Source organism: Uloborus diversus, chromosome 2 (genome assembly GCF_026930045.1).
Source record: "Uloborus diversus isolate 005 chromosome 2, Udiv.v.3.1, whole genome shotgun sequence".
In the NCBI taxonomy this organism is placed as follows: domain Eukaryota; kingdom Metazoa; phylum Arthropoda; class Arachnida; order Araneae; family Uloboridae; genus Uloborus; species Uloborus diversus.
The window spans coordinates 15,128,023-15,153,671 of NC_072732.1; the positions used below are offsets into that span (position 1 = coordinate 15,128,023).

A 25,649-nucleotide genomic window follows, 5' to 3' on the forward strand; every position below is an offset into this window, starting at 1 on the left:
GATGGTCGAAGACCCACCGTCGTCATTAAAGGGGACTGGGCGATGTTAAATATGCTCGTGGTCTCAATGTCCTCCAAGTGAAATGATACCTCTGGGGGTGCTAGCACCAGGTAGCTATTAGCTCCTGGACTAGTTCTAAATTCTCATTAACTGTTCGATCCGGTGATGGTGCTGCCATCTATCGGTATAAAAAAATAATGGAGGCAAGGCACTTAGTATGCAGTCCTCGACATAAATACAGTTGTAGTCAGTTGTGACTCTGAATAGGAATAGGAAATACTTAAATAATCATTTTAAGTGTGAGAAATATAGAAAAGCTTTGTGCAGAAATGTAACATGAAACTTAACAACAACCAATTTGCAGAGGACTGCAAATTTGTGTGATTGAACAATGTTATTTTTTCTGTTACTTTTAAGTACGGTTTACAGTTTAAAAACCTTTTGGCAACATTAGGCTCTAATTTAAACGAACTAATGTGTGCATCACATGACTTCTTTTTACGCCAATTGAAAGATAACAGTGCCTTGGAGTAAGCAAGGAAACACTAAATGCCTTAACTCCTAGTTTTTGGGAATCGAAGCAAAACAACGCTTTACACTGATTTATTTCCCCATTATTGGTAATTTTAATGTGATTCAATGGTTAACGTTTTAAATATCGCCAATAGTAGTCTAATTAAAACCAGATTTTTAAAAAAAAACGCCAAATTTAGAGTCAAATTGGCGACAAAACTTGGAAACCAAAAGCCTGGAGATGTATCGCCAAGTGTAAGTCAAATTATAATACCACTTGAGTTAGCATTGTAAACCCCACTAGGAGTCTACTTACCAGATTTCAACTTTCTGCGGCACACCGTTTTTGAGTTATGCGAGATACGCACATACGGACGTCACGAGAAAACTCGTATTTTAACTTGGGGATTGTCAAAATGGATACTTCGGGTGTTCATACAGTCTTAAGTGTATTAGACGGTGGTCGGGTCGAAAAAAAGAAAAAAGAACTCTACATTCATTGGGGGGTAAGCAAAATGGAAATTAAGGTCAATTTTTGAGTGAAAACTTTTTTGCGAATACAATACTTCCTTTACTATGTAAAAGGAATTAAAAACAACCAATAGTTGCGAAAAATATCCTTAAACAATGGCAAATATTGTAGCTTACTGTTTATGGTTCCGGATGTTATTTCTTATAGAATTACATGAAGAAAGCATTTTCAAGCGTACCAAACGAAATTAAACGTACATTTTGAGTTACCAAAAACGATTATTTTTTAAATAAATTTTAACCAGTAGAAGTTAGAAATACGATTAGCTTCGAAAGTTCAAAAGATATATTTTTTTAAAGTTTAAGTTTCGGTTTTTAATACGGAGCATTTGTAACAGCGTTTTAGTAACAACCTTTATGAAAGTTCTGAGAATGTTGACTGACCTTTGATCGCTTAGAATGAGAGTGACTCACTTGACCATTTTCCATTTTAGATCCGATGGTTCAAGGATGGCCGGGAAGTGGGCAAGCACATGTACAGTGTTTCATTCAACGACGGTGTCGTGGTCTTGGAGATTCCTTCTTGCACACTGGAAGACGCTGGCACCTACATCTGTACGGCAACCAATTCTCTAGGAGAAGACAGAACCACATGTACAGTGAGGGTGGAAGGTATGGTTGGAACATGGCTTTAAAGAATTTACGCCAAAAAGTGTTTAAGGAAAAAAAAATGGATTTTTTTTATTGCATTTATGGTAATATAACCAGCAAATGGACACTTGAGCGAAATTTTTCTTTCACAAAGTCATAACATCGTTATAAACTGTGACATTTAGTTCGTGATAGTAAAAACATTTTTAATCGTATATGTAGAGTAGACTGGGGCACGTTTACGCGGATTTTTTTCAATGAATTTTCTAAATTTCACTAGCTGCGTGCCCGGCGTTGCACGGGCTACTTAAAAATGAAAAAGATGTCCAATTGATGTTTTACTCTGACATAAGTTTCTAAAGCGCTAAGGAGTAAATAAATACGCGTAATGCAAGGTTTGCAAAGCACCAGTAGAGCATATTTTTGGCAAAAATCTCTTTAACGTTAATCATAGTTATCAATGACACAAGTTATGAGTATTTTCAATTAGCACAAAAGATGAAAATATATGCAATATCAACTATAATCTGTGCTCACGTTAAAATGAATTACATCTGATAGCCTATATCTGAAATATTTATGTACAATTAGAATAAGCTTTTTACGTAAAATGACACACACTTTTTGGTTGATTACGTGAAACGAAAGCACCAAGACTAAATAAATACCAATAAGCATTCATTTAATACCAAGTCATCAGATTCCAATTTATCTTTAGTTAAAATCCTTAAAAACAATATTTTTGTTCAACTCTGTTTCACTTAAAGAAATCCAAACAATCTTAATTTAACATGTTCTTTTAACGATACAAACTGTATTTCAAAAATAGAAACAGGAAGGAAAAAGAGAGTTATTACAATTCGAAAACTCACCCATGTGACGGGAAAAGGTCCAACAAAATAAACATAATTAGTCACACTTCCTAAATGTACCAAAATATGAGGCCGGTGAACGATACACTTACACTACAATCAATAAACATAGCTAAAGAAACAACTTTCCTATGCTGAAAAGAGTTAAGAACGTTGAATGTAAAAATTAAAAAAAAAAAAGACAGACGATAAAATAAAGGCTATGTCCGAATAGTGCAACAAATTTTAAACTAATTTAAAATGAAATTCTAGATGGAAACGTTGTTTTAAGATTTGGACAGCAGCCAAAAAATCTTTTAAAAGAATTATTAGAATTTTACTTGCTTACCCATATGCAAAATGGCAACAGGAAAGAAATAAAAATTCCTGAATAACGTTATGTTAATTAACGTTTTAATTAATATCTCCGCTAATTAAAGTCGCACAATTACGAGATTGGTCCTATTGTTTTCTTTGGAAAATTTCGAATTGATCGGTATCTCGTTTGACTCTCGATTCGCAGCGGTTCTCGAGAAGATCGATCTTCAGACAGACAGACAGACAGACGGGCGCGAACAGATTTTAATATTATAGTGGATGTTTTAACTTAGAAAATATTAGACATTGCGGTTTTATGAAGCGGTTAATGGAGTCAAAATTAAGTATGTTCAGTTGTGTGTCAGCTTGTGTTTTTAACCGTTAAAAGAATTATTTTTGAGTTCAAGTCGGTTGCGTAAACTTGCCCCGGGCACGGGGCACGTTTATCTTGACACTTTACAAGGTTATGTTAGTGTTTCGAACATAATGTCACACCATTGTTAAAATAAAGCAAATTTATAACAGAGTGAATAGTGTACAAAGTAAAAGCTGAACGGGCATGCAGACAGCACTACATGATTGTAAGCTATAAGATACGAATTTGTAACTCTATTCAAAATTAAACGGTGATTTTCAAAACTATAAATAGCCTGAAAATACTAAAAGTTTTGAGACAGTTTGGAGCAAAAAAAGCGTCAGGGCACTTTTAGAAGTAAGACACAGTAAGATAAAGGTGCTCAGACGTCAAAGCGTAAACTTTCCCCGTCACCAAGTTTGGATTCATTTTTAACGTGCCAAAGAATATAATAACATTTTAGTGCATAGAAATAAACTTCTCAAAAAAGGATAAAATTCTGCTAATTTTTATATATTTGTTCTTTTTTAACTAAGTATTATTTATTCACGATAAGCTTCAAAACGTTCAACTCAAAATTTACTCGACTTGGTAGAAAACAGATCATTCTTTCTGCGTGCTAGACCGAAGCTCGATTGATGCTAAAAACTTGTGAGAATATTTGCTAGGGAGCAGTATCAATTTGTAATGACCGTTGGCCCTCCATTTATAATTCGTTTTGAAAAAAGGGCACTGCGTAAACGTGCCCCATGCGCAAACGTGCCCCGGTCTACACTAATTATTAAACAAACTCGGAGAGCTTTTTTTTGGGGAGGGGGGGGGGGGTTAAAGGAAATGTGGTGCTTTAATTCAATCAATGAACACGTCTATCTAGTGGACAAACACAACTTATTCTAGTCAACGATTACGAGGGATTTTTGTCTGAAACCAAAGTTTCATTGAGTCTTCTTTGCTGTTCTTATTTCGCCTCCTTTTTTAGGTTATTCTCTGTTCTTCTTACTCGTCTTTTGGTTTGAAAGCTTTTCGTTTTATTTGTTTTCTCTTCACATTTTGAAAATGGTTTTTTCTTTCATAGATTTTTTCCTTTTTTTCCTGTCTTTCCGTTTTGAAATTGAAGGACACTTCACGGTTGCCAATCTCGTTTAAAAAGAAATGTTCTTAAAACCTAATTTCTCGTACAAAGTCGCAAACCGTTCGTTACCACTGACATGCTCATTCATGATAGCAGTAATTACTATTATTGTTTTAAGCACATGAAATAAGTTCTTAGAAACCCGAGAAATTAAGTTTCAAATAAACTGATGCAGTATTATCGATGCTCGGATCGCAAATTTTTAATTGAAAGAGTGTAAAAACTAAAGCTAACACCACAAGTCTGGGAATATACAGGTATTTATCAAAATAATGGAAACACTCTGTAAAAAGTGTGTTGGGAATCGATACTCTGTCGTAAATGTTCTGTTAATTAAGGTGACTTCTAACTGTAAACACTCTCACTGGTGAATCCAGATGGTGATTGTGTTCTGTGGTCACTTTTGCTGCTGTTGTTCCCTTTTTGGACCTTACAATCCGCTTCAATACCCGTCGGTTTCATTCACTGAGCTTCTCTTTCCGCCCACTATTTTGCTTTGCCGAGCTTGTCTTACCGCACTGTGTATATGCTGTCATGGTTTTAGATACTGTAATTCTAGAAACATCAAACATTTGAGATGATTCAGTTACACTTGCTCCAGTTAGACGCGCTCCAACATTTTAGCCTCTTTTAAAAGTTGAGAGGTCTGACATTTCACGCGCTCGAAAAAAAATCCAAGACTACCAGAACTTCCATTGAACCACCAAATAGTACCAGAATATGTACATTACTATTTATAAAAAAAACAGACATCTAATTTTATTCTTTACTAGCTGTACCCGACGCGCGTTGCTACGCCAACAAAAAAATACATCTTTATACTGATTTTCATGACAATCGGTTTAACGGGGCAGAAGTTGCTACTCTGCAGTGCCACCTGGTGGCGAGTGGCTTCAATGAGTATATTATGCACCTTCTCCGTGGAAAAATACATATATATAGCAATTTTCATAATAATCGGTCCAGGTATCAAGTGAAGCCGTGACTCTACTCAAATTTTGTACTCGCGCAGTTTGCAAGATCAATCCATCGCTAAAAATATCGAATAAAAAAAGTTTTAAATCCCCCAGTTGCATGAAAAGCCATAAAACAATAAAGAAAGAGTTTATTTGTTCAAAGTCAAGAAAAATGGCAACAGCTAACTTCTTATCAATGAGATCTTTCACGCGAATTAATTTCTGCAGCCGATCATTTTATTCGCATTTATCCAATGGATTGTGACCTGAATTGGAATAAAAAAGGAACTATCGATCGGATTTTTTTCGAACTGGTCTATAAACATTCCCAGTACCAAAAATAACAAACGGTCTGCCAAATCTGCCGGGTAGTTTTTGAGTTCATGGATGACACACAGACAAACATTCATTTATATATATATATAGATTACTTACAAAGCGCATTCAAAAATGTCACTTTTATTCTCAGGTGTTTCTATTATTTTGATAACTACCTGTATCTCTTAGCTTTCTCTCCTGAACATATATTAATTCGTTGCGCTCTTTCTTCCCCTGAATATAGATCGCAGAGTTCCTCCGTCTTCTCGTGTACAGTCTCCCATCAGTCTTACACCGCGTGTTGCTACTCCAACGTCTATGTATAGGACGGGATCTGTGAAGAGCCCGTATGCAGGAAAGCCAGCGCCAGCAAAAGCTAAGGACACTGTTCAATCCACATTGTCTGCTGCTGCTTCCCGACTGGCCGCCCCAGATGCCACCAAGAGGATTCCGAAACCGTATGGAAAGAAGGACAAAGGAGAAGGACAGTCGATGAGATCCAGAACAGCTACCAAAGAACTACAAAGTAAGACAAATTCAATCATTCATGAAATACTTATAATTCATTCTACCAATGGTAACAAGCGTACTCGGAGAAATTGCTTTTTACTTCCTTTTACAAAAAAGGAATTATTGTATTCGCGAAAAAATTTTCACTCAAAAATCGACCTTAATTTCCATTTTGCTCACCCCCGAATGAATGTTGAGTTTTTTTCGACCTGACCACACGTGCATACATACCTAAGAACGTATAGACGCCCGAAATATATATTTTGACGATTTCCGAGTTAATTACAACACATTTTCTCGTGACGTCTGTATGTATGTGTGTATGTGTGTAAGTATGTCGAATAACTCATGAACGGTATTTCCTAGAAAGTCGAAATTTGGTACGTAGGCTCCTAGCGGGGTCTAGTTGTGCACCTCCTCTTTTGGTTGCATTCGGGTGCTTCTAAAGGGATCTTTTGCACCTTTTTGGGGGGGAAATCATGGTTAATTTCGATGCAAACTCAAGTGGTGTTAAAATTTGACTTTGCAATGTATCGCCAGTCTTTTGGTCGCCAAGTTTTGTCACCAACTTGGCGACAAATTTGGCGTTTTTTTTTTTTTTTTCAAATCTGGTTTCAGTGTGGCCACTGTCGGTGATATTTAGAGTTAACTATTAAATCACATCAAAATTGCCAATAATGGGGAAATAACATTAAGTTGGTGTAAAAGGAAGTCATGTGATGCACACATCAGCTTGTTTCTACGAAATTTAATCAAAATTGGTGTCAAGATTCACCAATGTTTTTAGTGATTTTACGAACAGGCGACCACTAAGAACAGCATAATATTGGAAACGTATCATCAACAAGATGATTGATGACAAAATTTTACTAGATTCAACCAATTTCTTAGAGAAACGTTAAACTTAGTTTTTTAAGGGTATATATATCATTAGCGTAATGCAGGGTTTGTCCGGAAAGTAATGAGCCTTATTTTATTGTGACGCGACCGTACACCGCCGAGCGGCGCGACCGCTTGGAAGTGGTGGGGGGAACCCTAAGCTTTCCAGCGAGCCATGCCTCAGTCGCCTCCGAGCTCTGAAACGGTGAGGACGTCATTTTAAGGAGACCCCTGTTTCGCGCCCTTGTCATACTAAAAATGGAAAGAACGATTGAACAACGCTACGCGATAAAATTTTGTGTCAAAGTGAACAGAACTGCCAAGGAAACCTTCGATATGCTTCAGGAGGGTTACGGGGAGGCTTTCATGTCCTATTCGCAGGCAAAAAAGTGGCACAAAGCTTTCAAAGAGGGTCGTGAGGATGTCACCGACGAGGCCCGGTCTGGACGCCCTTCAACCTCGAAAACGGACAACAATGTGAGTTGTGTGCGCGAATTGTTGAACTCAGACCGCCGAATGAGTGTTCGTTTGTTGTCAGACTCGTTGAACTTGCCGAAAACAATTGTCCATGAGATTGTGTCGGAAGAATTGGGCATGCGAAAGATTTGCGCAAAACTTGTGCCCAAAGTTTTGACCGATGCTCAAAAAATGCATCGCTTGGAAGTCTCCAAGGAGATGAAAAAAATGTGTAGCGACAACCCTAATTTTTTTGGACAACGTCATCACTGGAGATGAGTCATGTCTTTTTTTTTTTGTTTCCCAAACTGAAACGAGAGCTGAAGGGGAAACATTGGGACACCGTGGAAACCATCCAGTCTACTACGACGTCACTTCTAAAGAGTTTATCGGTCGAGGACTTCCAGGGAGCCTTCAATTCATGGAAATCGCGCTGGCAAAAGTGTATCGACGCAGAAGGGTCGTGCTTTGAAGATTTTTAAGTATTTGTAAGAATCTGATCATTAAAAGTATTTTTTAAAAAATGAGACTCATTACTTTCCGGACAAACCCTGTATGTCAACAAATTATGTTACTCCTTGCACAATGACTCAAATGTGAACTATATGCGAACAACTTGTAACGATCACATGATGATTTTTGTCGTGTGACGGCCACAAAACGTTACCATAACGTCATCAACAGGTTGCAGCAAACTGCGAATATCAGTCACGGCGATGTTGTAGTGACGTCCTCATAACGTCACAAAGTGACAGGTTAGAAATTAATTTGCTACCGCGATGTCACAGTGATGCCACATGAAACATGTCACAAATGGATCATGGCTTGACTTCTGTGAAACGTCATTTTTGTGTCACTTTGTGACTGTGACCATTATAATGTCCTTGTAACGTTTCATGTAACGTCGTCATGCTATGAAGGGTGGAACCCTTTATTTCTGCTCAAATAGGATCGCCTATGTGTTACTGTCTAACCACGGATTGTATGGAAAGGCATCCGGTTTAAAGGCGAAAATGGACGTATCTATTATTTTTTAGGGATGTCAGCGTTTGCAGATGTATGTTAGCCTCTAAATTAAGCAGAGTCTCATTCATATGAATGGAACATGCGCACATCAAATTTTTATTTTCCTCCCTCATTCAGATAGACTCGTTTTAACTGGACGGTTGCCAGTTCCATACAATCCGTGGTTGAACAGTATATTTGTGCTAGAATGTAAACACGTGGTTTGAGTGTTGTATGATGTTTGTGCAAAAGATATTTCGTGACTTTCAAAAACATATTATGCATAAGAGAAAACGTGAAAAGTTTTCTCTTATGCATAAAATGCTCTCACAAAAAGCACTTAATAGTTGTTTTTAATACAATGACAGAAAAAATTCAAATTTATTGGGAAATACCGTGGGGTTACAAGTGAAACTCACTAAGTCAAAAAAAAAACATGGTTTCGAGTAAACGCCGATTTATTGAGCAATCACGATTGCTTATTGTTCTCATTTGACCGTTTTTGGTGTCCGTGCCTTTTTCAACTTTGACCAGAAGCATTTACAGCACCACCGCCCACCGTCCTCTGCTGGCGGCGCGGCGCGGCTGCTCCGGTTTTGAGCTATCCGCTTCTCCTGGTCGGAGGCGTCCATGTCCTCCTACACACACGCACGTTCACACACACACACACATACACACACACACACATACACTCACACACACCTACGTGCATACATACAGGTCTACGCACACACGCAACTATGCACAAGTAACCGCCCAGGAGGAGAGGCAGACTTGGGGGGGGGGGAGGACAGGAGCCGTTTCTAGAAACAATAACTCCAATGAGTAGGGTCCTGTCTCAGTTCGTGATTGCGAAAAACATAATTTGAATTCAAAATAAATTCAAATTAAATTTTTTTTTTTTGCTTTGTCTACTTTGATACTGCTATTATTTTATCAAAAAAGTTAAAGCACTGGCATGTTCTTCAAAATCATGGAACAGTCTTGGTTCTCATAAGTTAATTTTTTTATATCACACTAACGATAGATACGGTTAGGACTATTTACCGCCAAATAATAGCCTAAAATATATTTAATGTGATTACAAAACTTTGAAACATAAAAGAAAAAATAAGCTATGACTTAATACCTTTCACCAGTCAAAAGAACTGATTTCTGTGATCAAGAAAAGCTGAAATTCCGAAAATCAATTATATTTGACTTAGTGGGTTTCACTTGTAACTCCACGATTCATTTTAGCCAGGGTTGGGTTTTTTTGCCGGCAAAAATGTATTTTTGCCGGGACAGTGGAAAAAACCATGGCAAAAATGGAAAAAAACCGGCAAAAATGGAAAAAGCCGGCAAAAACGTAATTGCAAATAAAGTTACATTATATTGTTAATCAAGAAATAGTGACAATATAATATAAATAATGCACTTTAATATTTCAGTTATGTCTCTCCATGTTACTTCTAATTTATAAGGTGAAAAATAAATTAAAAACAAATGTTGGGATTGCAAAACTTAAGATTTTAAATGTTTGCTAAAACAATTTTTTCAGAATGAGCCAACTTTTATTATTTTTATTTTATAGTTGCATTTTGATTAAGTATACTTTATATAGATATTTAGTATTCTGTAAAAATGCTATAATAAACAAGCTAATTACATTTTCATTGTAAGTTAATTATTTGTCTTAGATGTTAATAACTGAAATTTTATGTTAATGTTTAAATATTTAAAAGTAAAATGCTCCATAACTTTAAAAGTAAGTTAAACCTTAAATTTTTTTTAAACTATAAAAATGATTGAATTAAAATTTTATCAAAATCTTTTCATGCTTTTACTTTTATATAAAAAGGAAAAAAACTGTCCGTAAGTTGTTAACACAAAATCTATTTTTGCCACTTTGGCAAAAACTGGCAAAAACCTATTTTTGCCGGGCGGTAAAAACCGTGGTTTTTTCCACGATTTTTTCCGCCCCCGGCCAACCCTGATTTTAGCATGCATGTTCGAAATGAATGGTACTGAATAACAAACTCTTTTTACCGAAAATTCTCTAGTTCCTGAGGACAAGCCGATGACGGAACCCAAGTTCACCCAGACCTTAGGAGACAGAACTGTGAAAGATGGTGAATCCGTGACGTTGAAGTGCACTGTGTCCGGTGATCCCGAACCTCAAGTAGAATGGACGAAAAATGGATCAGTAAGTTTCACTTATTACTTCCCACATATTTTTATGCTAATCAATTCAGAAGAAAAATTTTATTATTCTTTGGATAAAGTTTTTAGAATATGTTACGAATTTGGTCCTTTCATCTCCGATGAAAAGGGGAAGCATTTCTATTTTTTAACTGGACGGATGTTAAGAAATTGTGCAGACTCTTAATGTGTAATTTACTTCTTCAACCACGTCAATACTCCACAACTTCAGTACCTATAACACTAGATACGTATGATCTCTACTAATAATGTAACGGATTCGGTGTGACTTCCACTTCCTTGAAATGAAGACACAGTTCTTGATAAAAACACAGCAGCTTTATTTACACTATGTACAGGAAAAATCGTTAACAACTGCTAAATTATTCATCAGCAATTAAGCAATTATCACACAACAATGTAAACTCAACGTTTACACACGTATTTACTTCCAAATACGAAAACAACACAGCGAAATGTCTCGCTATAAACAGAGCAAATACGCTCTCAGTTCAAATTCTCAATCGAAACTCCACTTTTTATCACGCAGAACGCCTTTATAAACATCGAAGAAGTTTCCACAACATTCTTTCTGCTTCCCGAAATGCGTAGACCGTTATCAAATTTTATCAATGAAAAGAAAAGGAAATAGGGGGTCGTATACTTTAGCGGAATGAAAAGGGGTTGTATATTCATTACGGGAAACTATTTACAGGTTACGTTACTACAATAATTACTATTTACAGAATTTGTAACAATAATAAAGCTGAAAGTCTCTCTGTCTGTCATAATCTCCTTCCGGATCTCTGTCTGTCAGGATCTCTGTCCGGATCTCTGTCTGTCAGGATCTCTGTCCGGATCTCTGTCTGTCGGGATCTCTGTGACGCGCATAGCGCCTAGACCGTTCGGCCGATTTTCATGAAATTTGGCACAAAGTTTGTTTGTAGCATGGGAGAGTGCACCTCGAAGCGATTTTTCGAAAATTCGATGTGGTTCTTTTTCTATTCCAATTTTAAGAACAAAACTATCATAAGATGGACGAGTAAATTACGAAATTATCATAACGTGGAACCGTAACATGGGTACAAGCCAATTAGCGAGAAAATTCACCATACTTTATTTGTAAATATACAGGCGAACCAAAAGACCTTTTAATTTTTCTATTACGGACAAGGCCGTGCGGGTACCACTAGTCAAATAATAAAAGTAAAGATTTCAGCTCGTGTTTGGAGCTCTATGGGTTGAGGAAAAAACGGAAAAATCAGTCACAAAATACGAGGGAAAATTTTTGCATCAATGGTGCTTTATTTTTGAAAATAAAAATTTATACTTCCTATTAAATTTTTCAAACACTTCTACTAAAGATATTCTTTTCCGCAAGATTCACTGTTTAGTTCTGCTATATTTTTTCTTTGTTATTTTTTTAATGTCAAGTAAACCTTTATACTTGCAGGTGGTTCATTCGTCGAAAGAAGTGAGCTTGAAGTACAAGCTGGGCGCAGCCACCCTAACAATAGAAGAAATCTTCCCTGAAGATGCCGGGGAATATGTATGCAAAGCCACTAATTCAGTGGGAACTGCATCTACCAAATGCAAACTTCAAGTGAAAGGTACGTTCAATGTCCATAAATGTACGAGGGCCATCCGGAAAGTAGTACCCGTGTATGGAATAAAGACACAGAAGTAAATATTAACCAATGTAAACATTTTTATTGAAAAGAGCATACCTTAAACTTCTTCTTCACATAATCTCCAAGCAAATTTAAGCATTTGTCATAACGTGTGACGAGTTTTTGTATTCCAGCGTCATATTCCTCCTCCACCAGCCGACTAAAACACGTAGTCCCGTCTGTAAGTTCTTCATCGCTGTCAAATCTTTTTCCGGCCAAAAACTCTAAGTTTTGTAAAGAGATGAAAATCTGAAGGTGCTAAGTCCGGGCTATACGGTGGAAGGTCGAATGTTTCCCAATTGAATTGCTGCAGAAGCTGTTGTGTTATCCCCGCTGCATGAGGCCTGGCATTGTCATGGAGGAAAATGATGCCATCAGACAACAGACAAGGCCGAACGCTTCTTGCGTTGAGAAATTTTATCACAGCTCTCACTTCACAACTGGCGGCGTTCTCAATTTTTTTAAACATTATGTACGGCCGCAGAAGCAACACAGGCAATTCTAGCGTCACGGAACTAGCAACAGAGAAGGACAAGCCACTGAAGCGGTTTGACCTTGACCGGCGACTACTCGCGTCGTCAGCGCCTCATGCGGTGGAAACGGGTACTACTTTCCGGATAGCCCTCAAAGATTATGATTGAAAAAGTACTAAGAAACAGGTTTTTTTTTTACGCGTTTGAAAAAAATATGTTTCAAATTACTTCCTCAAAAAGTTGACGCTAATATTTTATACTAGTGTTTTATTGCAATTTCGTTTACAATAAAATTAAATTCTCCTAAGGAAATTAGTTTTATGTATTGTACTCAAAATGCAAAGTAGTTCTGCTTATTTCCTCTAAATACTGTTTATATCTATGCACCCTACAGGTTTTGCAAATTACATACCAAATGTGCTGGCAGTATTAATGTTTTTGATGTGAAGTTGACGCCAATATTTTACTGGGGGTCGTTACTGGGGGTCGGACTGTTTTTTTTTTTTTTTTTAAGTTAAGCAAATAAAAATAGTTAACTAATTCAGAGGATCCAGAAGCAGCCAAACGTTGGATGAGACGTAGTTGCTTGAGAGAAAAATAGTTTTAAAAGTATAAATACATTAAGAGGCTCCGAAAACTGAGTTAACCTGAGAGCAATGACTTAAGCATATCTGTTACTGGTGCCGGTAATCAATATGTTTGCAATATCTTCTCTTTTCGGTTGTTTTGCTACCAGTTAGACGATTATTCAAGCATCAATAAAATCATACTACTCATACATTAAATCATCGGCCTGTTATGACAAACGTATGTGTTGGTAATTTTACCTCTTGGCAAAAATCAACCGAAACAGCAGATTCATGTCTAGGGACTTTTGATTTGACATCAAGGGATTCTTTACATTAGCAAAAGACAGAGGGGGGGAGGGGGAGCTGTCTCGTAATCTTAGTGCTTTTCTTTGAAGAGCCTAAATGCGCAAGATTATACCTATTACAATGTGGAAATTTTACCATAATAAGTATGAAAACGGACTTAATTAACTTCTGACAGCTGTTTCTGCAGTCATTACTATTTTTTCAATAGCTCTCGTGTTAAGCAGTTCATTAAAAAATAAGAATAATGCAATGGCATGATTTATATGAAACTAATCGTGGATAAATACAACTGGCAAACATGGAAGTTTTTTTTCCACACACATGGATTTTTATATGGACATATAGAAAATTTCGGTACTGAGAGGATGATTTTTCTAGAGAAGAGTTTTAGAAAACATTTTCGAAACTTTTTCTATAGAATAATTTTTGAAAAATCATCAGTAATAGTAATTTCATTTTGAAGCACGATGCATAGAAGCTTCACATATTGGTTCTACAGAGCGATCCTCAATTTTGACCTTCACCAAGTTTTTGAGGCGGCAAAAAATATAAATGGATTTCAAAACTAATTTTTACTTTCAGCATCCAAGTCGAAGGAGAAAGGTGAAAAGAAGGACAAAGGGGATCAACCACCTAAAATACTGGAACATCTTCAGAGCAGAGTTGTCAAAGACGGCGATCCTGTTACTTTACAGTGCACGATATCAGGTAACTTTTGCTCACAGTAATTATTTAGAATATTTTTTATCCACTGACCTTTGAAACTTCTTCCACAACAGTTAGACTTTGCACAATGGATCTAAATATCGTCGCCTCAGAGCGACAATAGGATATCTTATTGTTTTTCCTGGGATTAGGTCAGGGCCGGATTTGGAAGTGTGGAGGCCTCAGGGCAACGAAGGAGTGGAGACCCGTAATCAGGGTTCGAAAAGATCATCATATTTTCGAAAATATCCCATACTTGATATATTACAGGGGTTTCACCAACTTATAAAGCTAAATACTTTCTTTGGTTTAAAAAAAAAAGAGCGCCCCCATGCAATCTATCGCTAATAGAAAATTATAACAGATTTTTAATGATTAATTCAAAATTCTTTTTTCAGTTATTTTCGTTAAAAAATTTCCATTCAAGTCATTTCGTCAAATAATTTTTAAATTTTTGAGCTCAAGACGCGAGAAGTTGTAAGGATAACGTGCAAAGTTAACCATTTTTCGGATTTTTTTTACTTACTTTATTTTTCTTTAACTCATAGGTACAAATTACAAATTAAATGAATAATAAAAAAATATATATTGCCACTGAAATGCTCGATCAAATAAAAAATTGATAGTAATTGGATACGTGCAATCAGGGCTTTCTGATTTTTCGATAATAATATTATTTTTGTGCAAGCCTTCTTTGTAGAAATAAAAAAAAAAAAAGTCTGCGAGAAAAAACGTAAAATTTGCTGCCCCGTGAAATTTAGGATATTTTGCAAAACTTTTATTGTGGGGGGTCCCTTTGTTGTGGAGTCCCCGGGGCAGTAGCCCCGCCTTCCCTCCCCTAAATCCGGCCCTGGATTAGGTGTCTTACTGTTGCTCTCAGGCGACGATATGATCTGCACTTAATAAATTTAGAAATTCGTGTTTCACAATAAAAATATTTTTCTCGTTTTTCAGGTCAGTCCGCCTTCGATGTCGTCTGGTTGCACAACAATAAGGAAATCAAGCCGAGCGAAGACTTTCAGTATGTGCACGAGGGTGATGTGTTCAAGTTGATCATACCCGAGATCTTCCCTGAAGATTCGGGAACTTACACCTGCGACGCTTTCAACGACAATGGTGAAGTTTTCAGCACCTGCACGCTGGAGGTTCAAGGTATAACATCGGTTTTGATTGCAAACTGATATTACACTGACGGTCAAATTACATTGGGGGAAAACCCCTAACATTTTCTTGCAAAAAGGGCTGGTATCGATGTCGATATTTTTTTCATCTTTGCTAATAATAAAGCAGAAAGTCTCTGTCCGGAGGATGTCTGGATGTCTGTAGGATGTCTGGATGTCTGTGACGCGCATAGCGCCTAAACCGTTCGGCCGATTTTCATGATATTTGGCACAAAGTTAGTATGTAGCATGGGGGTGTGCACCTCGAAGCAATTTTTCGAAAATTCGATGTGATTCTTTTTTTATTCCAATTTTAAGAAAAAAACTATCATAAATTACGAAATTATCATAACGTGGAACCGTAACATGGGCACAAGCCAATTGGCGAGATACGAAATTATCATAACGTGGAACCGTAACGTCGGTACAAGCCAATTGGCGAGAAAATTCACCATACATTATTTGTAAATATACAAGCGAACCAAAAGACCTTTAATTTTTCTATTACGGGCGAAGCCGTGCGGGTGCCACTAGTAGTAAATACAGTTGGACCTCCATGTATCGAAGTAGCAAATTGCCGGAAAAATTTTTCGATACATAGAAATTTCGATAAATGGAAACGATCTTATTTTATCATAAAAATATCCTAAAACATTAAAATAAAACCTAATTTTCGTGTATAAAACTCAATTTATAATTTTCACGAGCATCGGATTAAATGAAAGTTGATGGTTAAAAAACTAACAGAAATTACACTTTTACGCCAGCATACATCTTCATATTCTTCGGCAATTTAACTTGATCGCAACATAAGGGGATTTTCGTTTTAACAATGTGATCGAGAGAAAAGTAAAAAATCAATCTACTTAACTTAGAATGACTTTTACTGAAGCTAAGAAGACTAGGAATGATAATCAACAGACAAAAGGGATAGCTTGAAAATGATTTTACACTGTTACTGGTTACAACTAAGATTTAAATTAAACTTGAGAGAATTTAAGAACTTCAGAACGGAACAACGACTTAACTACACACCCTTCAACCCCAGATTCCCCTTATGAGTTCCGTAGCAACCTTTAAATTAGTGAACGTAATTTTCTCCTCTAACCTTCATTTTTCATGACACAGTTTAAAGTGAATGAAAAATCTACGAATGTCTCGAAAAATATTTCGATATATAGAGATTTTTTCGATATATAGAAACAATTTTTCTATATAATGAACAAAGAAATTTGCTAGGATTTCGATATATAGAAAATTTCGATATGTGGAAGTTCGATATATGAAGGTTCGACTGTATCGACATCAATAAAATTCTCGAGTAACTTTCGGTAGAATGTACTGTAATCTATGCACTGTTATTCTGAAACTTTAATGCAAAAATTTTCTGTGAAAGTGGATTTTACGTTTAAAAACGCTCACAAAATAGATTTCATTACTTTTTACTGTACACTTTCAGGATTTCTAAAAATTTTACTTTGAGTACGAGAAGAACAAATTAGTGTCAAGCAGATGGTGAATGCAAATCCTATTGTTGATTGATTTTTTAAGGGGTTACGTTACCTCAAAAATGATCAAACGATCAAAAAATTGTTGATTGCTTTTCTCAAAACTAAAAATTATTCCTAACACGAGGAAGAAGTTTCATCGCTTTAGTTCGAATGTTTAAAACGTTGTGCGTGATTTTGGGTCATGCTCTCTAGATGCGTTCTTCAAAGCCAAGATAACATATTTATCAACACTGTGCATTGGGTAAGCTATTTATCTCTACGTAGTATAAAATGAAGTCTCCAAAAAGCGTCTGTGTGTTTGAACTCGCAAAACTCGAGAACTACCCGGCCGATTGCGCTGAAATTTTCAGTTTGTTCCTTTAAGTCCTGAAAAGGTTTGCAGACCAGTTCGAAAACAATTCGATGAATAGTTCTTTTTTTTTATTCCAATTTAAGTCCAATTTTCACATAAATTCCCGAATATGGGGGTGAAAAATTACTTGCACATATTAATATTACATATCGTTGGAAAGAGTAGAATTTCCCGCGTTTTACGCAATTTATTTTAATGCTCTAACCTCATTACATCGGGAGTTATTTGCTTTTTTAGCTCGAATTTGTTTAGGCTTAGCTGAAATTTAGGCACTACTTCCTACATTGAATTTATCAATAAAAAGTGAACGAATTGTCCTACAGTTTTCTTTTTCACACCATTGAAAAGAGCTACCTTTTTTACTCCAGATCTAACTCGACCTATGCTCGGAAGTTTTACCCTCTATCTCCATTAGAAAAAAAGTTACAAGCGAATTAAATGAAGTTCAAAAATCTGTTCTCTATTCAAGTTTTTATCCATTTTATTTTGCGTTTCCACGGTAACGCTTTTTGAATCCATTATTTCCATCTTTCTCATTTTCAGTTCTGAAACTTATTTTATTTTGTGTTTCCTTGGTTACGCTTTTTAAATCCATCTTTCTCATTTTATTTTAATTTCTTAAAAGTATTTTAATGTCTGTCGTCATTGTTTGGAGGGGAAATTTTGCATGATGATTTTTTTTCTTTTATTTATGCCTGATTGTTGAATATACGTCACTTGGCACAATTTTTGTTTTCAAAATAGACCGGGCAAAGCCGGGCAACGCAGCTAGTAAGTTACTAAATTGTTTAGAGCATGTTGTTGTTTTTTAAAAAATTAGAATAAAAAACTTTTTATTACATAATTAATCACTGAAAATTTTCTAATAAATATGTGAGCAAATGAATGCGCAGATTTTTAGATATGATTATTGTGACCGTTTAGTTAAAAACATTTTTTAAATAAGTGCAAAAGCAAAAAAGCCTTAAAAATTTAAAAAACACATTTTCCTTTTTTTTAAAGTAGGTAACATTTAAAAATTTTGAAAATAAATTATTGATTGATGAATAAGCATGCATGTTAAGTAAGGTAATAAATAACAACGTCAAAAAAGCACAAATTGCAGATTACTGCAGACACGTGTTTCGGCATTACAGGGAATACCTTCTTCAATGCAAAAAGTAATGAGCTTATGGATGAAAGTCTTTTCATTGCATTGGAAAAGGCGTTCCCTGTAACACCGAAATACGTGTCTGCAGTAATCTGCAATAGGTGCTTTTTTGAAGTTGTTATTTCTTGCCTTATTTTTCAGCACAAAGGTATTTATTCATATTATTCATGTTAAGGTTTCAAGAAACAACGTTATTTACCTAAATTAAAGAAAAATGTTTGAAAGGTCATGTGACCCATTATTCCTATTCCTATTCCTATTCAGAGTCACAACTGACTACAACTGTATTTATGTCGAGGACTGCATACTAAGTGCCTTGCCTCCATTATTTTATATACCGATAGATGGCAGCACCATCACCGGATCGAACAGTTAATGAGAATTTAGAACTAGTTCAGGAGCTAATAGCTACCTTTGTACCAGCACCCCCAGAGGTATCGTTTCACTTGGAGGACATTGAGACCACGAGCATATTTAACGTCGCCCAGTCCCCTTTTTAATGACGACGGTGGGTCTTCGACCATCGAGGTTCGAACCCAGGACCCTCCGGCCCCGAATCGGACACTCTACCGATCGGGCTACCACGGCCCCATTTACCTAAATTAAAGAAAAATGTTTGAAAGGTCATGTGACCCATTAAAGAGAAAATCCATAAAGTGGCCTAGCGGCATACCTTCTGAGAACCTGTTTGTTTACTTTATGTCTATCTGTTTCGTGAACAGAGTGTTGTATGTTCTTATCTTATAATCTAGGTTAGGTCTCTTTTTGCGCAGTAAAAGTTCCTACTAAATCAATATAAAAAAGCAAGACAGCTTCAATTGTAACTCAGACTTTTGGTTGTTGTTTCATGTCCCCCTGCTCCGCAGTACCTAAACCAGGTCCATATACAAATACAAATACAAAAGTGACGACCAGCAACAGGCTCTGGGCCCAGCTAGACTGGTCCTACTCAATTTACAATCCCCAGTGAAGATCAATGGCCCTCTTAAAACTATCTACTCCCTTGCTCATTACCCCCCTCTTCCGGTAAACTGTTCCAAGGTTCCACCACCCTGCTAAAATAATAATTTTTCCTAACATCCATGTTAGCCTGAGATTTAAATAGCTTAAAACAATGACCCCTTGTCCTGTTTCCAGTGCTCAACTTCAGCCCCGTAACATCTTTCATTTTAATAAACTTAAACAACTGAATCATGTCCCCTCGGTCTCTTCTTTGCTCAAGACTATACAATTTAAGCCTGGAATCATAATCTAAGTGGGAAAGTCCACTTATTAGCCTTGTAGCCCGTCTTTGAACCCTTTCCAATACGTTAATGTCTTTCTTAAGATAAGGAGACCAAAACTGAACAGCATACTCCAAATGAGGTCTTACCAAACTTCTATATAAAAATATGATACTACGTCACAGAAGTAGTTCAGCAATTCCATGCTTCCCCTCATTCCACAGCTGCTCCGCAGGGGCGTAAATACACTCAAGAATATGATCAGGTGAAGCAGAAAGGGAACAAGGGCAAGAGGGAAAAAAAAATAATTTGAATTTTGTCATTTTGAATTCAAATTATGTTTTTCGCAATCACGAGTGTGTGTATGTAGGCATGTGTGTTTGTGTGTGGGGGGGGGGGGGGGGGTGTTTGTGTGTGAGGGGTATGTGTGTTTGTGTCTGTGTGCTGGCATAAGTGTGGGGGGTATGTGTATGTGTGTGTGGGAGGTATGTGTATGTGTGTGTAGGCATATGTGTTTGTGTCTGTGTGCAGGCAGGAATGTGTGGGGTAGTTGTGTGTATGTATGCGTGTGTGTATGTGTTTGTGTGTGTATGTGTTTGTGTGTGTATGTGTTTGTGTGTGTAGGTGTATGTGTGTGTAGGTGTATGTATGTGCGCGTGTGTGTGTAGTTGTGTATGTATGCGCGTGTGTGTAGGACATGGATGCAACCTGGAGACGGCTTTCGCTATAGGTGCAGCATCGTGAGGAGCCCGCCTGTCCACGGTGATGGTGCAGAGGGTGGCGGTGGGAAAAATCAAAGGAACGTCAAAAACAGTCAAATGAAAGCAATAAGCAATCGTGATTGCTCAAAAAAAAAAAGAATAATTTGAATTTTGTCATTTTGAATTCAAATTATGTTTTTCGCAATCACGAGTGTGTGTGTATATGTAAGCGTGTGTGTTTGTGTGTGGTGGGTATGTGTGTGTGTGTAGGCATGTATGTTTGTGTCTGTCTGCAGGCATGAGTGTGTGGATAGTTGTGTTATGTGAGTGTGTTTGTGTGTGTATGTGTTTGTGTGTATGTGTGTAGGTGTATATATGTATATGTGTGTAGGTGCGTGCATGTATGCGTGTAAGTGTAGGATATTGACGAAACCTGGAGACGGTTTTCGCTAGAGGTGCAGCATCGTGAGGAGCCGGTCGACGGTGATGCTGTGGAGGGTGGCGGTGGGAAAAATGATAGGACATCAAAAACAGTCAAATAAAAGCAATAAGCAATCGTGATTGCTCAAAAATCTTTGTCTAGAAATTTCATACATTTGATCTGACCACTACGTAATCTGGACAAGGACGTATGTACAGATCTTGTGCCCTGTTTGTACAGAGCCATACTGTCTGACCATCGATTACATGGAAAGGCTAATGTCCGGTTTATAGGCGGAAATGGACGCATCTATAAGTTTATAGGGGTGTTAGTTAGTTTGTTACAGATGTGCACTTTTGCCTCTCTATTTTTTAGCCTTAGTTTTGAAAAAAATGAAAATTTGCGCTTTGCAACATTTTTTTAATCTAAAGTATATTTGATCTATATTCTCACGGCAAAAATTTATTTATTCACAACAAAGTTTTGAGCTTGCCATTTTGCTTTTACGTTCCTGAACGAAATGAAAATATCTTCTCTTCTTTTTGTTGTTTCCATGGTAACTATTTTTGTTTCCCCTTATTATATTTTAGAGAATGCAATAAATGAATAAGGCACTAATGACGTTATAAAACGCGTGCATCAAAATCCCATCGTTTTATTTTTACTTCTCCCCTGCTAGATTCATTCAGATGTAATAGTCTTTACTTGGCAGATTGCCAAATTACATACAATCCGCGGTCAAACAGTACTAGGGTGTTTACTTGCATACCAAGCGTCTGTGGGAGGAACTGTACAAGCAGAATTTTCTGCAGACTTATGGAGAGAGAAAAATCTCTGATGCAGAGTTCATGAGGGACGCATATAAGCTACCTTTACTCCTACCTTACCTAAAATTATATTAGAAATTATTATGTATTAAATTATTTACTAGAAGTATTTATTATTAAGTTAAATGGTAATCATTTCTTTAAGAAGAGCTGTTTAAATTGCATTAAATATCATTAAGAATATGAAAAATTGCAGAATTCGCTCTTTTCCATCTACAAAATAATTTACCGTAAAAATTGTTTTTAAAATAACTTCAATTTAAATCAAAGCAATGTCGTAAAACATGCATTTTTTGTCCAAAGATGGCGCCACCTATTTTTATTTCAAAGCATAGTTGCTCAAAGGCACTTTCATTTGTTTCGCAAAGAATGAAATTGATTGGAAATAATAATGCTGTTTTTGCCAGCAACATTCAATTAAAGATATCATTTGCAAATGCTTATTCGTATTTAGCAGATTACAAACAAGAAACACAGTGCGAGAGACGACTAGCAACATTACAATGGCGTCTTTGAAGCTTTGATTGACACCCCAAGTAACATAAATCACGTTACATCACGTTGCTCTGAAGCGTTGACATCACGTTACTGGTAACGTTGATAGAGCGAAAATATGTCTCGTTGCAAAACGCAAATGCAACGGTTTTAGTAACGTTACATCAACGGTTTCAGTAACGTTACATCAACGATTTTTGAAACGTTACATCAACCTTTATTTATCACGTTACATCACGTTGCTTTTAAACATTGTATTAAGCTTTTTTTTTTTTTTTTTTTTTTTCACAGCTTGAATAAAGTTTTTTTTTCTTGGTGACAAGGAAGGTGGGTTCATTGAACCCTTAATTTTTGATACAGTAAGTATTCTGCACTTTTTGTTAATGCAATTACTGTTAATATACTTTTATTAAATCTTTACATTTTTTTTTAACTTATAAAATGTCTCATGCCGTTTAAAGGCGTTCGAGTATTCTCACACTGTTGCTTCGTTTACAATATTTTGTAAGGGCATTCTTGATATTTAAAAATAAACAGATCATAACATAGCATAGCCGAATTTACATCAAGTGGAGCTCTATTAATAGTCAAAATTAACGATATTACTACAAATTAAATAAAAAATTCTTTCATAAATAAATCCTTGAAAAAATAATTATTATTATTACTAAAGAACTCCAGAAATATTTTTTGAAAGGCATGAAAGTTTTGAAAAAATCCTCTTACATCAGTGCTTTAACAAAAATTTGCATAAAGATAATTTCAGTTACATGACAAAAATTTTTTCAAAAAATTGCTACAATTATTTCGTCAAAATCATTCTGCAAAAAGCAGATTAAATGAGTAAAAAATGGTATCATTTATCGCTTTTATAGCTTATTAATGAAACATATCCCCAAGCTTCAGCATCTTTTTAAGAAATCAATGAATAAATAATCAAATAGAAACATCTAACATTATTCTTTCAAACAATATTATAAATAAAAGTACGGTGGGAAAAATACTCAAACTCCGACCAACGGCGGTTCATTAACTTCATAAAAATATGCAATAACACTTTTTTTTAATTAAATAAGTATATCAACAATAATACACTAACAATAATACAAAGTACCTACCGCTAAAAGTGATGAGAGATCGCGATTTGCGAAGCTGCAAAACAATGGCGGCATAGCAAGCCAGAAGTTGTTTACTGAAAATGGCCACTAGGATTCGGACGTTGCCGAAGACGAGGCAAGGTACAACGAAAAGTAATGATAAGTAACGTTTCTTTTGCAACTGTTTGTCAACGTTACAAATTTAAGAAAATTGCAACGTGATGTAACGTTTCAAAATTACGCTTTTTGTAACGAATCGATAAAGCAACGTGATATCACGTTGCGTGGAAAATGGTAACGATGTTTCAACTAATTGCAACGTGATGTAACGATGACGTAACGTTTCAGTGTTACTTGGGACTCGAATAAGCCAATGAGAGGGCCTGAAGTTTTCCGATGACCGAACAGGAGTAAAGGTAGCTTATATGCATCAGGGACGGAGGTAGGAAGGTAATTTCCCTTTTTCCCAAGCAACTACATACAACCTTCTAAATTCAGAATGTACCCGTTGAAACAGGCATATGCCATTGGGTAAGAAACCATCAAAAGGGATTTCTTTCGGAATTGCTTGAAATAGCGACAAGTAGAGAATTTCTGTGTAACATAAATGTTTCAATCACACAGTAGTTAAAAAAGTGAAAGTTAGCTCTAAAAACAGGGCAACTTTTGAAACTAATACATGACCTATAGTTGTTGCAAACCTAACCTGGCAGCATTGGGAAGGCTACGCAGATCCTAAACACAACATTACGACGTTGCTAGGTTCAGGATGCCGCGTCTACAGAGAAAAGTTGTTGAATACTTGAAAACATGACAAATTCATGTTTTTAACTCTTGAATAGGGAACTTTTCACCACATAAAATCATGAGTAGCTTAAAACACACCAACACCAAACAAGAAAACTCACACTTTTTACGCGCAACGTACACACACTGCTCTCAGTGTCCACCACCTTTCTGCCTTCCTATTCCTATTCAGAGTCACAACTGACTACAACTGTATTTATGTCGAGGACTGCATACTAAGTGCCTTGCCTCCATTATTTTATATACCGATAGATGGCAGCACCATCACCGGATCGAACAGTTCATGAGAATTTAGAACTAGTTCAGGAGCTAATAGCTACCTGGTGCTAGCACCCACAGAGGTATCGTTTCACTTGGAGGACGTTGAGACCACGAGCATATTTTACATCGCCCAGTCCCCTTTAATGACGACGGTGGGTCTTCGACCATCGAGGTTCGAACCCAGGACCCTCCGGCCCCGAATCCGACACTACCGATCGGGCTACCACCCCCCCCCCCTTTCTGCCTTACTCTCCTCGGCCACACCCCAGTTCCTGTCCCATGTTGCCAACGTCTTTTAAAAAAAGTTCGTTATTGTGGCGAAACCCTGTGGCTTCGCTCACGAGCTTGGAGGATTTTTACATACAGTTTCAGTGTAATGGGGTTGAAATCTGCCGTATAGAAGTTTATCATGCTGTTAAGTGAAATAAATACTTCGTTTTAAGAAACGTTCTATTATTTCTTGCAGTGCCTTCAGAGAAGTCTAAGGGCCCAGAATTCGCTACGTATCCTGTCTCTTTGGCTATTCATGAAGGCCAACCAGCTGTCTTCACTGCAGTTTTGAAAAAAGAAGCCAAAAAAGGTTTGAAACTCAACTCTTCTGAAGTTAACTTATGTGTTGGTGGTCGGAAGAACTACGATAATTGATCGTGTTTGTGCTTTACAAGTTCTAAAATTATATTTATAAAGTAGTTATTACTTTTTTTACTCCACTGTGAAGTAATACAGTTCTTTTTAGGTAAATGTGACCTTATTTAACCTGCAAATACTCGTGTCCTGTCAAAATAAAGAAACGTCTTAAGTCGCTTAACTATAAACATGAGTCTATAGATATAGTGCAAATTACTACATAACTTTCAGTAGCTGTAATTACTAAAGGGAATGAAATAGATATTTAGAATGAAATTCATAGTCAAAGAAAAAAAAGGTTTAATGTTTCAGATGCCTCTCCTAGCTTACTTGGACAGCATAATCGCATCGTGAAAAAAATTGTTTAACGCTTCGGACAAAACATATTTCCCGCCCAGTAACTTTTTCTTCGCTTACCAGTCCACTAACTTTTAGATGCTTTTGTCAGAATCAATAAGAAACTGTTTTTAGCTATTTGACATTATACTTGAAATGTTCAGGTCGGATAAATAGAGCCATTCATAATTTTCAAGCTCCAACTATACCCCCCAAAGAAATAAATGTTCCGTCCGGAAAGTTGGAAGAAAGAATTTGTGTATGTACTTATAAACCAGTCGATAATTAAATTCAAATAACGACTGTTTTTCAGTATTTCGAGTGACTTCACGAAATATTTTCTACCGCCACAAAAAAGAATG

At 36.5% G+C, this 25,649-nt stretch overlaps 1 protein-coding gene across 1 annotated transcript in view; it reads left to right on the forward strand.

Moving 5' to 3' along the window:
- LOC129217747 (twitchin-like) overlaps positions 1-25,649 on the forward strand; it is a 364,621-nt gene that overhangs the window by 335,627 nt on the left and 3,345 nt on the right. The window contains 7 exon segments of the mRNA XM_054852086.1: positions 1,479-1,656; positions 5,810-6,091; positions 10,458-10,600; positions 12,050-12,206; positions 14,197-14,322; positions 15,274-15,471; positions 24,791-24,904. Coding sequence (XP_054708061.1) covers positions 1,479-1,656; positions 5,810-6,091; positions 10,458-10,600; positions 12,050-12,206; positions 14,197-14,322; positions 15,274-15,471; positions 24,791-24,904 — 1,198 coding nt within the window.